The sequence below is a fragment of the Taudactylus pleione genome, unplaced genomic scaffold, assembly GCF_031769625.1.
Source record: "Taudactylus pleione unplaced genomic scaffold, aTauple2 ptg000329l, whole genome shotgun sequence".
In the NCBI taxonomy this organism is placed as follows: Eukaryota; Metazoa; Chordata; class Amphibia; order Anura; family Myobatrachidae; genus Taudactylus; species Taudactylus pleione.
Window position 1 is genome coordinate 545,254 of NW_028284730.1, and position 14,733 is coordinate 559,986.

At 44.9% G+C, this 14,733-nt stretch overlaps 1 protein-coding gene across 1 annotated transcript in view; it reads left to right on the top strand.

The window, feature by feature from the left end:
- FER1L5 (fer-1 like family member 5) overlaps nt 1–14,733 on the top strand; it is a 308,173-nt gene that overhangs the window by 142,345 nt on the left and 151,095 nt on the right. Inside the window, exons 18-21 of the mRNA XM_088443273.1 lie at nt 1,146–1,261; nt 2,427–2,540; nt 10,376–10,553; nt 13,048–13,172. Of these exons, the coding sequence (XP_088299399.1) occupies nt 1,146–1,261; nt 2,427–2,540; nt 10,376–10,553; nt 13,048–13,172 (533 nt within the window). The remainder of the gene's footprint in view (nt 1–1,145; nt 1,262–2,426; nt 2,541–10,375; nt 10,554–13,047; nt 13,173–14,733) is intronic.

The window sequence follows — 14,733 nt, forward strand, 5'->3', positions numbered from 1 at the left end:
TGGGCTTGATAACAAACAAAATGCCTGTAGCCAGGGGCGGGGTGTATATGGAGGAGGACCCAGTGCATCTTGGGAGCTAAAGCTTTTAACTGTTTGGTGCCTGGATCACTCCAACCACATACCCCAAGGTAACTTCTGTGGACCTCGAAGTAAAAGAGTTAACAAAGGTATATTATACCATAACTCTTAATTTTTGGAATGTGGGAGAAAACCGGAACACATGGGCAGAAAACCCACGCAAGCACAGGGAGAATATACAAACTCTACACTGTTAGGGCCGTAGTGGCAGTATTTGTTACTGTTACTCACCTTAGCATATTCCCTGGTAATATGTCTCCACTTTCCCAGTCATTCTCTTCATATTCCCACCATGTAACTCATTTTACTTTTAAAGATTTTATTGTGTTTCCCTTTTGCAAATTCTTTTGTCCTATAGAGTAATTACTAAACTGGGCATTTTCAAATTTAGGGTGGGTACAAACCTGAACGACTTGTAATTGGACCGATATTACATCCAATTTCCCTTGAGACCAGAACAACCGATATTGAGCGTACACACTGCAATATTGCGAACGATACATTATTTTGTTTGATTGTATACGATTTATCACTGCTCCCGTACACACTACAATGATCACTGGCAAAATATGATGTCAAAATTGGCCAAATTGGACCAACATATCATCTGTTCGTCCTGTTGGCCATACAAGCTACACGATTGGCACCAAATTGCATGCTATATCTTCCGGTTGGCCATGCAGCACGGCCGACCGGAAGCCGCCGCATACGACCCGTGGGAGCGCACAATAGTACGTAAACACTAGCCAATATGACAAATTGTGCTGATATCGGCCAAGTGTGTACCGAGCCCTAGACAGATTTAGACCCAAACTGTGTGTGAGGCCAAGATGAGAAGTTAATTTGATCAAAATCTAATCGGGTACATTTTATTCTGACCATGTAGAAACCCATCTAACTTTTAGATCACATTGGGCTTTGTTTGCAGTCAATCAGCCCAATCATGTGACAGTATGGAGTTTTGCTTTAAGTTTTGTAGCATTTCTGCTGAACAACTGAAACACGATGTATGGCCAGCTGTATTCCTGTTTTTCTTTTTCCTTTCTTTGCTCCTTTTATCCTCTCAGCAGGAGAAAACAGAGGCTTCCTGCCAACCTTTGGGACAAGTTTTCTGACTCTTTACGGAAGTTCTAATGAATTTGTTAGAGCACAAAATAATCAGCAAAGCCTCAACCAAGGAAAGGTGAGAGAGATCAGAACATCTCGATGTACATGGTTAAAGAGGGTTAAGAAAGAAGCAATTGCAAATCTTGTTTTCTTGGAATGGCTCTATGTCAGGGCAGATTACTGGGATGTCTCATTCTTCACCTCTGGGAGGCCAGACAGTCTAATATTAACTTTTGTCAATCTCCTCCTCCTAGATGTAGACACCCCTACTACATAATGGTTGTTCCATTTTTGGGTGAACGAGCTGTGCCATTTAATTACTCAGTCAGCTCCCTATTGTTTGTTTCATAAATTGGGGAAGAAGGCATCCCAATGTACTGCTGCCCATTCTTTAGATCAGCCAAAGAAAGGAATGGAAGTTACTGGATAGATGACATAAATATGCGACAATTAACAAAGAGAAGATTCAGTCATTTTAAGCCTATTATATCAGGCACCTTTTCTTATAGATGGCATAGCCTTAAATCCCTAAAACTGTCTGGATGCTGGGGCGCTATTTGGCTATTTTGTCTAGGTAATTTACAGACCTTTCACAGGGTTAACTGGCGACTACTATCCCACCCTATCGTCCATACTATCCCACTACCTCCAGCTTACAGCCCACCTATAGGTACCCTTTACATGGGAACATAATATTGATCTGATTTTATAATATAACAGGGATTGTTAGGATAAAGCACATGATCAAGATAATTGCACTTTTAAGAAAGAAGTAACACTGCACCATACAGGTAATGGGAGCATATTTTGCAATGGGAACATACACATAACATACAAAGGGAAATAATGCATGCTAGTACTGTCTCCTGTTAGCCAACCTTGAGATGTCTGAGTGAGATGCCATCCCCTGGTCATGGAGCCTTCATCCCAACCCTAGATGCAAATAAGTAGGACAGACTGACTTTGTGGTACAGCATTAATTTGTAACAAAAGAGTCTTAATATAGTTTTAATTCATACCTGAGTCTTTTATACCTATGTTGTTCACTGGAAACACTTCTTCGTCATATGTGACTGGGCATATGAATGTTTCTGCAGAATGAGTAACTCTAGTATGCCCTTACCCATTATGTGTTTTCCAGTTATTAGTTAGCTACACCATTGGAGACTGGAAATAAGAAACATTTTTCCTTGTATTATGCTCCCTACCATTCATTGGAATTTCTCTTGTGGATATATCAGGAAGAAGGTGTGGCTTATTGTGGCCGGCTGCTGCTTCAAGTAGAGACTATTGTTGAGGATAAACCGACGTTAAAGGTGGAGCCGATTTCTCTGTCAGACGTCTGCAGAGTTGAGGTAAATATGTCTAACGGAGCATATGAAATCCATAATGTAATTTTTTTCTTCACACTTCCATAGAGGACACAGGCTTAGACCATGGGTATAGGGTGAAGCAGGATGAGTCTGGTCACCAACTAGTTCTTCTGCTCCCAGCAGCCACAGCTCCTCCCTCCCTATACCCTGCCCCCAGCCTCAGGCAGGCCAGTTCAGTTTGGTGCCTGGCTGGAGCAAGGCACATGTTAGAGACTACTCTGCAGTCTCAGCTTCTTTTCTTTAATTTTCATTTATATTATCTATATTTTTGTATGAGCGGGCAACACTAGGCGTCCTATAGGACGCCCTCACTGCCACTCCAGTGAACCCCTGCGCTGGGGGTCACGGCACTGGCGAGCGGGGCAGTGACCTCGGCCGGTCCCCCAGCACACTCCAGGGATCCACAGCCGGATGCCGGGGAAGGTAAGAGCGGCTTCCTGCTTACAAGGAGCCGCGCTGCAGGGGATGTTACCGCCAGTGTGGGAGACCACATTCATTGCACTCCCCCTTTTATTGCACACAGTAGTTTACCTAACTGGTGTGTGGGGACTGCCCTGGATTACTTACCAGATTTTCCAAGGGCAAAAAACACCTAGGGATGGGGGTGCTTCAGTGTTGTGTAACTGCAGGACTCGTACCTCTGTAATTTCTTATCAGACACTGTACCACGAGGGGCTCTGTGTCCAGTGTTTCGCATATTCGCAGCCAGAGTATCAGTCAGCCATGCCACCTTGAACAGGCCTGGACTACCTCTCTTATAGGTAAGGTTGCAGTTGGACATCCTCTGCAGTGTCAGAGTGTGTCTGTCACACAGACTGGCAACCCCAGGGCCCTGCCCTCCCTACTAGTATCCCTTCTGGGGCCTAACTGGGTACCTTATAGCGTTCTGCCTTAGGAGCCATGGATGCAGCCCTTCTAGCTTTAAATGCAGATGTCTGCATCTTTCCAGCAGAGGCTGGACAGGAACCGCACTTCAGACGACAGTCTAGATAATGCTGCGTTCCTTTCCGGTAATCTGAAGTTCCTCAGTTCACTGGGACACTATGTCTAATATTTCAGGCGAGACCTTCGTCTATCCCATACCGCAGCTAGATGTAGCCGCCCAGTTTAACGGGATAAGTGCTGTTTTTCACTTCAAAGTTGCCAAGGTCTACGGCACACGTCCCTGAATACACCCGATATCATCTGATCTCAGAAGCTAAACAGTGTCAGGCCTTGGTTAGTACTTGGTCGTCTAGGAATACCAGATGCGGTAGGCTACAGACCCCTAAGTCTAGAGCTTCGTTTTTCAAGCTTCGGTAGATGGTTTCTGTGGAATTCACATCTTTTGCACCACGTGTGGACCTTCTACGGAGGGCTCGCCCTAATAGGAACCTGAAGGTTTCTAAGCACATTGCCTCCTTCAATTCTCTACCTGCTGTGGACCAGGCTTAATGAGCCTCCTCCTCTGTGGATACTCACATGGCCTGCCTAGTCAAGAACGCTACCCTTCCTAGTCCATATTCGGCATCCCTTGGGATCCAACAGACAGGACAATGGAACTTCCCTCAAAAAGGACTTATATTCTGCAGACGCTATCACACATCCAGCCATTACTCCTGCTTATGTAGTTAAAGCCATTGGAGGTTGAACGGATACTCTTCAGGAGAGCCTCAGCTTAGTTTCCCATTGGAACGAGCTGCATCAGAGAGTGGCATCTTATTTAGGAGGGGCAACAAAAGCTACTTGGTGTCCTGACTTCAGAGTGTCAGCATTCTTGGTGGCTGTTAGACAAGCTCTGACTTAATTTCTGGCACGCTGACTCATACTTTAGGAAGTCCATAGGGGTTCTTCCGCTATCTGGTCATTCGCTGGAGTCCTGTTTTGGACAGAATTGTAGCCACAATGATGGCATCCAGGATGACCTTCCTCCCTTCTGTGACTTAGGTCGTGAACTTCTAATTTTTACTCCTTTCCTTGGAGGGAAGGAACAAAGGCCAACCTTTCTCAGGGCTCTGGGTTATTCTTCCAGGCCCTGAGCTAAACAGCACAGGTCTACCAGTTATACTACTGACAGGCTTGCGCTTGACTAGGCAGACCTCTACCTAGGGGGTTCCCAGCATGGGAGGCCGACTTTTGCTGTTTCCTTCACCTGGATGGCGACTAAGCAGGATGCCTGAGGTTGAGGTTTTCTTTCCTAGGGCTATGTTAGCCTTTCAGAGACCTTAGATCCTATGTTTTTTATCTGGGGTACTCTGGTCTCACCCTGCTGGGTTCCTGAGTGCGTGTTCCAGTTCCCCTTAGAGAGGCATGGACTTTTTGCCAGTCTCCTCTTTGTTCACCTGGAATTCCTCAACAGGCTTATTGGTGAGTCATGGAGTCTCTATCCATCATTCTGACTTTGGCTCTGGGGGATCTCAGGGCCTCCTTGGATTTCCGAGAAGCCTACTTGCAGCTTCCTATCTGGCCCAGTCACCAGAGTTTCTTCTGGCTTGCGGTCCGAGAGGAGCATTTCCATTTTCAGACATTGCCATTTGGTCTTTCCAGAGCCCATTGACTTTAACGGAGATCAGTACAAAGAAATAGCACTGAAGTATAACACTGGAGTTAGTCACTGGAAGTATTCAACGTGGAGCCTGGAACGAAGTTTAGCAGCAAGCAGCTTCTAGGTGTAGTGAAGAGTTGTTTAGACAACTTCCTTCTTCCTGGAGTCCTGCTATATACCCTTAGTTAGCTGTCCATTGGAGGAGAGAGTCAGCTGAGAACTGACAAGGCTCCCATTGCATAAGAGACCAGTCAGGTGAGATAGACAACATGGCTGCGCCCATGACCACCGCAGCGAAAATCCGATATGGAGGATTGTGTGGAAGTCACCTGGGCTTCGGGGAGAATAATCAGAATGTCACCCACCGCCGCACCTGATATCTGACTGCGCTTGCTAGTCAGGGAAAGCCGGCACTGCGGTAAGTAACAGCCGATCCCAGGCATCAGGTTTCTACCTTCTCTAAACAAACTTCTTACCTTTGCCCGGGCTCCAGCTGTTCTCAAGGAACACATTGGTCTCTCAGTAGGTCTCTCCAGTCCCAGAAGATGTACCATCTAGGGACCATGCTGGATTACAAGGTTCAGCAGGTCTTCCTTTCACCAGAAAAGCTTAGGACCTATAGGCCAGGATTTACAAGGTTTTTAGTCATCGCTGAGTGTCAATACACTCTTACATTCATATTCTGGGCTCATTTGTCTCCACATTCGTCATGGCAGAGTATGCCCTGTTTCACTCCTGGACCCGTTAGATGGAAGATGGTCCCTGTGGAAAAGGTCACACCAATAGCACACACTTTCCTGGGAATTTCAGCGCTTCATCTTGTGGACCAGATGTTCCGCTTAGACAGGGATCGCCCTCTTTGGGATTCCATGTGGGGTACAACCTTCCAGGGTCAGTGAACAACTTCCGTGAGCCGGGTGCTGTTTAACTTTGTGGATCTCCGAACAATCTTCAGAGCTCTCTGCCTGGCTGCTCCTACAGCATAGTCCGGTCCAGGTTCAATCCAATAATGTGACTTCCAGCGCCTACATAAACCATCAGGAGAGTCAGGTTCTCACTTGGGCAGTGTTTCAACTTCCTGTTCTGTCGGTAGTCTTCCTTCCCAAAGTCCGGGTTGGGGAAGAGAGCTTCCTCAGCCACCTGGACATCTACCCAGGTGAATGGGGGCTTTATCCAGATGCCTTTTGGATCCTAGCTCTTAGCTGATGGTAGCCAGACATTGCCTTGGTGGCATCTCGGCACGAACACAGACTACCAAGGTACTGCTCCTGTACCAGGGTTCCTGGAGCCCTTCGGGTGGACATCTTGCCGGTCCGGCAGGAGTTCATTCTCTCGTATGTCTTCCCTCTTATTTCGTGGATCTCATGGGTCCTCCACAGGCTGCAGTGGGAAGAATGCATGGTAATCCTGGTTGCCTCCTACGGAACTTGGTGAGCTTGATATGCAGATCTTCTATCAATGCTCTGCTGTATCATCTTTGTGGCCAGATCTTCTGTCTCCGGGCCCGTGCTTCTATTTGAATCTGGCCAGTCTCTTTGCTCTTGACTCTGGGCCTGATTCAGAGCCGGACGCTCTAACCAGAGCGCTCGCTCTGAATCAGGGCCGGCCTAGCTGAAAATGGTGCGGCCTCGTGGTCGCTCGCATAGCTGTGGGTGACCACCCACAGCTTATGCGTGCGGCCAAAAAGTGGTCGCGATGGTCTTGACCATCGGGCTTGCGACGAGACCCTGCAGTAGGGTCTCGCTACCGCAAGCCCTGGAGTGCTTTTGGCTCTATCAGAGCCAAAAACATTCCCACTGACATCACTAGTGATGTCAGTGGGGCCGGACCCAGACGGTAGGTGTTCTCATGGGAACGCCTCCGTCTGGGCAGCCACGCCCCCGGCACGCCCACCAAAGGGGGCGTGCTGTCACTCACCATCGACCGCACGCCCCCTTTTGTGCAAAACCGGGTCTCGTGCATGCGCACGACGGAGGCGCCTCAGTCGTGCGCTTGCGCATTTGGGTAATATCGACCCGCTTGCGAGCGTGTCTGAATGAGACCCACTATCTTGAGCACTTCAGGGTTCTCCAGGTCAGTCATTTGTACTATGCTGTATGCCCGTAACTTTGTCACTGCTTGGGCGGATTTACTGCAAAAGCAACCAAAGAGTTTTTTAAGGCTAAAAAGTGTAATGTTACGCAATGGCCAAGTCAATCCCCTGACCTGAATCCGATTGAGCATGCATTTCACTTGATGAAGACAAAACTGAAGGGAAAATGCCCCAAGAACAAGCAGGAACTGAAGACATTTGCAGTAGAGGCCTGGCAGAGCATCACCAAGGATGAAACCCAGCGCCTGGTGATGTCTATGCGTTCCAGACTTCAGGCTGTTTTTGCCTGCAAAGGATTTGCAACAAACTATTAAAAAGTGAAAGTTAGATTTAAGATTGTTTAGTTTGTCCCATTACTTTTGGCCCCTTAAAAAGTGGGAGGCACATATAGAAACCGTTGTAATTCCTACACCGTTCACCTGATTTGGATGTAATTACCCTCAAATTCAATCTGAAAGTCTGCAGGTAAAGCACATCTTGTTTGTTTCATTTCAAAGCCATTGTGGTGGTGAATAGAGGCCAAAATATGAAAATTCTGTCAATGTCCCAATATTTATGCACCTGACTGTATGTATATATATATATTGCACACCCCAAACACAAAACAGTATCTGTGTATTAATGCATATATACATACATAGATATATATCTCAAGATCTATTTCGCAGGAAAATCCTACTATATTTTAAGCACTAATCGGGCAGTTTATCTTGACTCATGAAGTTGCAGTATTTATGTCACTGCTCATGTTACTTGCAACATTTCAGTGTTACTGTAGGTTAAGTAGCAACGAATGTTGGATCTTCAAGATAGTGCAGCTAGACTTCCAGCGCACAGCATTATTCTGAAAGTTGGTGTTCCGATCATGTTTCTGTGGATTTTGACTCCGCCCAAGTTATGAAACGGAACCCGACTTGTAGTTACTGCTCTACAGAGGAACCTAATTGAGGCACAGATTCTAACGGGATCTGGCTCAGATGAGACTGTTTATACCACGTACACGCCTTATCAGTAACAATTTTCCTTTTCAATTAAAGCGCCTTGAGTTTCCTGTAGGCGTCTGCTTTGCTATGACGATCAACAATTCGCAGGGACAAACGCTCAGGGCTTCAGGTGTAGATCTCAGTACCAGCTGTTTCTCTCATGGGCAGTTTTATGTGGCTTGCTCACTAGTTAGTAGCCCCAAGCATCTTTTTGTGTTAATCCCTGAATGAAAACATGCAAATATTGTTTACAAAGACATTTTGTTATCAATGTCTACAATATAAACTATACATCACAATGTTTGATGCTACTGTATCACTGTCTTTGTAAAATTTGTTCCAGTGAGCAATAACAGACATCCACATGAGCGAAGCTGCTGGCAAATGCTAGTATAAATTATCAAACCAGCGGACGGCATGCCGCCGGTCTGAATCCTGACACTGAAAGTCCGACACGGGACTTAAGATATGCGTCGAAATAGTGATGTCTATCTTAATCCCGACACCAGAATCCAGAAGGACGGCAGCCTGAACGAGGTAAGTCCGGAGCGGCCTTAGCGTTAGCCGCGGGGGGGGGGGGTACTTTTAGGTTTAGGCAGCATAATGGGGTTAGCGTTAGGATTTTTTTGGGTGGGGTTAGGGTTAAGCACCCCTAGGGGGGAGGGTTAGGTAGGGTTAGGCACCACTGGGGGGGTTAGGTATAGGCACAAAGGGGGGAGCCTTAGGTTTAGGCACTAATGAGGATGGTTAGGGTGCAGGGTGGGGAGGGTTATGGTTAGGCTACAAGAAGGGAGGGTTAGGGGGAGAAGGGGGAAGGGTGACTATACTTACCCAACCCGTCGGGATACCAAAAATCGGGATGCTGCTGTCTGTTTTTTGACAGGAGGCATGCCGACAGCCGGCATTACATACCGATTCCGCTAGTATATATACACTATGTAGACAAAAGTGATTGGACACTGACAGCAAATAGATCAACAAGATTTTATTGACATCAGTACTTTGTAGGCCCACCATGTGCAGTGATTACTGCAGACACCCTTCTTGGCAGACTCGACAACAGCAGGCGGTATGTTTTGACCAACTATGATACTGAAGAAGTCAAGTCGGCCTAGAACGTACCCATCTCTACAATTCGTCCCAGAGGTTCTCAATAAGGTTAATATCTGGACTCTGAGCTGGCCAGTTCATCCGGGTTACCGAATTTTCTCTATACCAGTCCAGTATCGCCCTGGAAACGTGACAGGTGGTATTGTCATCCTGATAAAAACATTTGTTGTTTCTGTAGAACTGCAAGTGCATGGGCCTCCGTACGAAGTGTTCTTGTAGAAACCGCCACATTAATGACCATTTGGAACTCGTGTGCAATGGTATGCATTTTGCTTGCACAGGGGTGTCCAGTCACTTCTGTCTACATAGTGGATATAGTGATAAAACCAAGGGAGAATTTGTTGATGGGAGGTATTTATGTCGCATGTTCCTAGATTCTGTCTGGTAGACAGAAGCTAATTAGCAACCTTGGTTCCAGACCACTGATGAGAGGGGAATAAAGGTGTGTCAGTTTGGCTTGTTGCTTTCTCACTACTTGGGGAACAGACTGGAAGGTTTATTGAGAGATACTGTGTTTACTGAATGTTCTGTTTTGTGAAAGGGATATTAAATCTTTCCACTCTGTGAGGGGATTATGTTGCTAATGCTGGGCATATACGGCCAGATAAAATGCCTGTCAGACCGACAGACATTGTATCTGGCCGGCTGCCAGCCGCAGATGTCGCCGGCATACACTGTGAGATTTCTCTCACGGTGTATTCGGCAGACATCTGCGCTCCGCCCCAGGGGGAGGAGACATTTCCTGTCTGTCGGCCGCGGCTGGGCATATACTGCCCGATGCGGCCGACAGTTTACCGGGAAATATCGCATCGGACGCGCATGCTGGACAATCTGGCATGCCCAACCGAGCAATATTTCACCCTCAGTCGCCCCCCCACACGCTTCAATTATCGGGGCGATCCGCGATATCAGGCGGATCGCCCCGATAATTGTAGCGTGTATGGCCAGCATTAGTTAGAGCCGGACAGGCCAGATATTCTTATAAAACTAGCTGCGGTTACCAAGGCCATGGACTGGTGTACTACTAATTGGCTACTGCATGACAAGTGTAACTATTCAAACAGACATGTTAAATGTGTGACTTTCTCTTCTTATGTTTCCATTCCAGGGCCTCATGCACCGTAAAAAGTTTGCCCTTGCAGGCATCCTGTACTCTGCCACCATGCTGCCAGAGGTGAACGATCCAATCCAGTTTGAGATGAGCATGGGCAATTATGGGAACAAGTTTGACATGACGTGTAAACCTATTTCATCCACCACACAGTACAGCCATGCTGTGTTTGATGGTAAGGGAAACTGTAATGTTTGTGTCTTAAAACAGCCATAAATTAAGCAAATTGTAAAAGTCAAGTGCTCATGCAATGTTATAATTAGAATATGTCTGGACACCTGCAATTTAAATGCAGGTTTGCCTAATTTTTTATGTGGGTGTTTTTTTATCTGCATCTTTTCAATCAAACTGGTTAATCTTAATATACTCGTTACAAATTTCCAGTGTCAAACAGCAGTTTTGTAATTGGGAAACTGGGACATATATGAGCTGCTATGATGTATATAACCAGTTATTTGTAAAGGGATATTTAAACCTGTACATAAAAATAAAGATTTTGGTTTATGATAAAAAAAAAACATCACAGTTTCCAGACGTTGCTGCCTTGCAAATGCATACATGCACAGTTCTATCTGCTTGAACATGTATATATTGCAATATGAAATACCTTCAGTACAGGTTAACTTTGTGTAATATTCTGTTTTGAAATGCTAAATTTGGTGGTTCCAGATTCACTATCACCCAATGCAAAGCATTACTTATAGATCCATACTTAGATTTGTAACTGCATTTGTATCTATTAGGAGCCTAGTTATCATTCAATATTTTGTAGCATATCCCCCAAAAACAAAAAATAAGGATAATCCTAAATATAACAAGGTATCTGCTGCAGTCCCTCCATTTCTGACAGTAGCCGCAGCCCCCATAGGTTTATATTGGGACTGCAAAACTGTCAGATTTATTAAGCTCACATTCCGGAGTTTGGCCCCTCTGTAGCCTACGGGCTACATTCCACAAAAATTATCGGGAGAGGGTTCCGGTGGAACCCTCCCCGGCAATGGTCGCCGCACATAAGTCTGGATTTTAAGTTATAAGTAACTCAGACCCGTTGTTCTTTCTTTTCGATGATCACAAAAACTAATTTGGACACTTTTAATAGTCTATATTTAGTCAGATTATGGTTATATTGCAGCATATTTATGCTCAGGGATTATGGTGAACTCGACTAGAGCAATTGTCCCATTTTTGCTGTGCATCCTAGCCTTGCCAGACCAAATCTTGCAGAGTATTTTCTATTTCCTAATTGATGGCCATCTAATCATCCCTCCATACCTCTTCAAAGTTTTCCATGGTGGACATTGCTGTCTTAATGAAATCAACTCTCAGCAGCTATGTTTTTCAGGCAGCAGTTCATTCTTCATTATTACTCCCTTACTTTTCTGAATGACTTTGGTGCATGGCACTGCCATATAGGGCTGCTGTTATAGCAGGGGAGGAGCTTCCAATTTGAAGAACTCTCTCTGCTAATTTTAGTCCGGACTGGCAGTCCCAGGGGGAAAAACACCTCCTCTCTTAGGCTGGGTACACACATCGTGCTGATGTTCAGGGCAATTTTCCTTTACACTGGACATCACATGATTGCCAGTACACACTTAAAATATTTAATGAACAACGGAACAATCACAGTTCCGTTCTTCATCAATATGTACAGCCTCACACGCTATATCGTGTGATTGAGTGTGCAGCACAGCCAATCACACGATATTGCATGCAACCGCAGGAGCGCACAAATCAGGCATACACACTGCACAAAATGCCCGATTTGTCGTCCCGATTTAGCCAAATCGGCCAAATTGGGCCGATATCATTCAGGTGTGTACCCAGCCTTAGACTGCCTGTCTGGATGTGATTAGCAGGGAGCACTTCCAATGGGAAATCACTGATACGGCTAGGCAGTCCTTGTGGGTGGTGAATATTACTGGTAAATCCACCACTAGATTTAACTGCAAGTACAGTATATCCCTTATTGCTAAATGTTCAATAAAAATAGCACCTTGTGTCCCTCGAAGATATAAGAAACTTGTTTCAGTATATTAGGAATTACAAACTAAAAGAGACAGCAAACCATTATAATCAACCTACAGAATAAGAACAAATACTGAGAGCTGCACAGAACACTATAAATTGTGTGGTGAACAGTGCTAAGATACTACGACATTACTACAGGGTTGCCTACCTTTTATATTCTCTTCCCGGGAGAAGCCCAGGTAAGAGAAGCAGCAGGGGGCCGACGGGGGCGGGGCTTGACGATTCGCGTAATTAAGCCCCGCCCCCTCGCGGTAACATTGCCGCGATTGGGCACAATTTACATAGGGGGCGGGACCAAATGCTGTGATTCATGCAGAATCACAGCTTAAGCCCCGCCCCCTTCACGGAGGCCCGCGATTGCCATGGGTAGTCTCCTAATTCTGCCCACTTCACTAGGAAGTGGGCAGAATGCGGGAGAAATGCCTACCCTTCCGGGGGTGCGGGGGGTTACCCGAAAAATCGGGAGCCTCCCGCGAAAACCGGGAGGGTAGGCATGTATGCATTACTATCAACTTCCAGGAACAAGTGTTTACAAAATATGACCTAGAAATGAAAGTTAATTGTTACTATGCATGTCAACATATGAACCATACTCCCTATGTCTTGACATATTATTTGAAGTCCATATTGTATTTCTTTAGGTAATTATTACTACTACTTACCATGGTATGACACTAAGCCTGTGTTGGTAGTTACCAGCGAGTGGGAAGATGTCACACATCGCATGCATGCTTTCAATGTCCTTCAAGCTGTACATCAAAATCTGGTAAGAAAAAAACATGGTCCATTAATGATGTTGCTCACTCTCATAAAAAAAAAATTTTTTTAATATATGACTGTATTAGTAATTCGTTAGCTGTTGGCTGGAGAGGTGGAGTGTAGGTATTGCAATTGAACTGAACATATGGTAAATGGGTGATGGAAAAGTGGGTATTATACAGTACATTCTAGGCAAGATTATACCAGATATTAATATAGATGATGGCATTATAATGTAGTTGTAATTCTAAGATTGGTAAATAGACTATAAATATGGAGAGGGACTATAATGTAAGCATTGGTGGTGAATGCAGGAAGGAACTGTCAGCTGGATTTGTGCTTGTCTGTATCACAGTAGGTATGTGCTAATGAAAATTATTTGTAACTAGCAGATTATTAAAAGTGTATTTTGCTTTATGTACCAGAAATGGGAACAAATCTTATAGACATCAGTGTCCTGGAACAAAGTGTATTGTGCAAAACAGTAGAGGGGCTGTCATAACTACAGGCACAAGGTGTCAGCATTTGTACATCCTTGATACATAGTACTGTTATGCAATGATGACAACTAGAACACTGGCATAGATTTGGTGACCTTGGATACGACAGTGTTCAGAAACTACAAAACTGAATGGTCATAGGAATGTCAGTGAGTGATGCATAGAAACCCGTGTGTGAGAACTTTATATCATGAAAACAACGTTGTGGACCATTTGCCAAGTCAGCAAGCAGAGCTACAGCACCACTTGAGCTAATAGATACAGATATGTGTGGTCCAATGGAGATGAAGTCAGTAGGCGGATACAGATATTTTGTGATGTTCATAGATGATTTCACAAGAATGACACATGTGTACTTCATTAGAGAGAAGCCTGAAGTAGCAAAGAAGATTGCAGACTACAAGATACTTGGGGAAAATCAAATCGATTACAGACTCAACACCCTGAGATCTGATAATGGTGGAGAATACCTAAACAGAGTGGTTGAACTCTTCTTGAGAAAATATGGAAAAGTCAGTGACTGAGCAAACCATACACTAGTGGAGAATGCAAGGACGCAGACTAGAGGAGCAGTTTTGGGCGGAAGCCGTGTGCAGCAGTTTATCTCAAAAACCATTCTCCGACAGTTGCCCTAAAGAACATAACACAAATTATAGGAAAGCTGCAAGTTGATATGCAGAACAAGTATGTGTCACTGGACATTTTGTTTTTGCCTGCACTGAACGACATATCGTTCAGTGTAGGCACTACAGGATATGAGGAACGACTGTACGATTACGATGTTGTAATCGTACTGTCGTTACCCCATCGCCTAGTGGATTCACACCTCTACTAATTTGACTGCCAAGAGGGCCAGACCAAAGTCACATGAAATAATGTTGTTTATTTTTTGCAATTTATGTTTATTGGAAGCCAATGCAAATAAAAAACATTGAACATGCCATTTACAATACAAAAACAGCAAGAGCATATTTAGTACAAAATGCATGTTGTAAAATAGATATATTGGCTCACATTATTCAAACAAACATCACATAGAAAATATATAAACAAAAATAAAAATAGAGA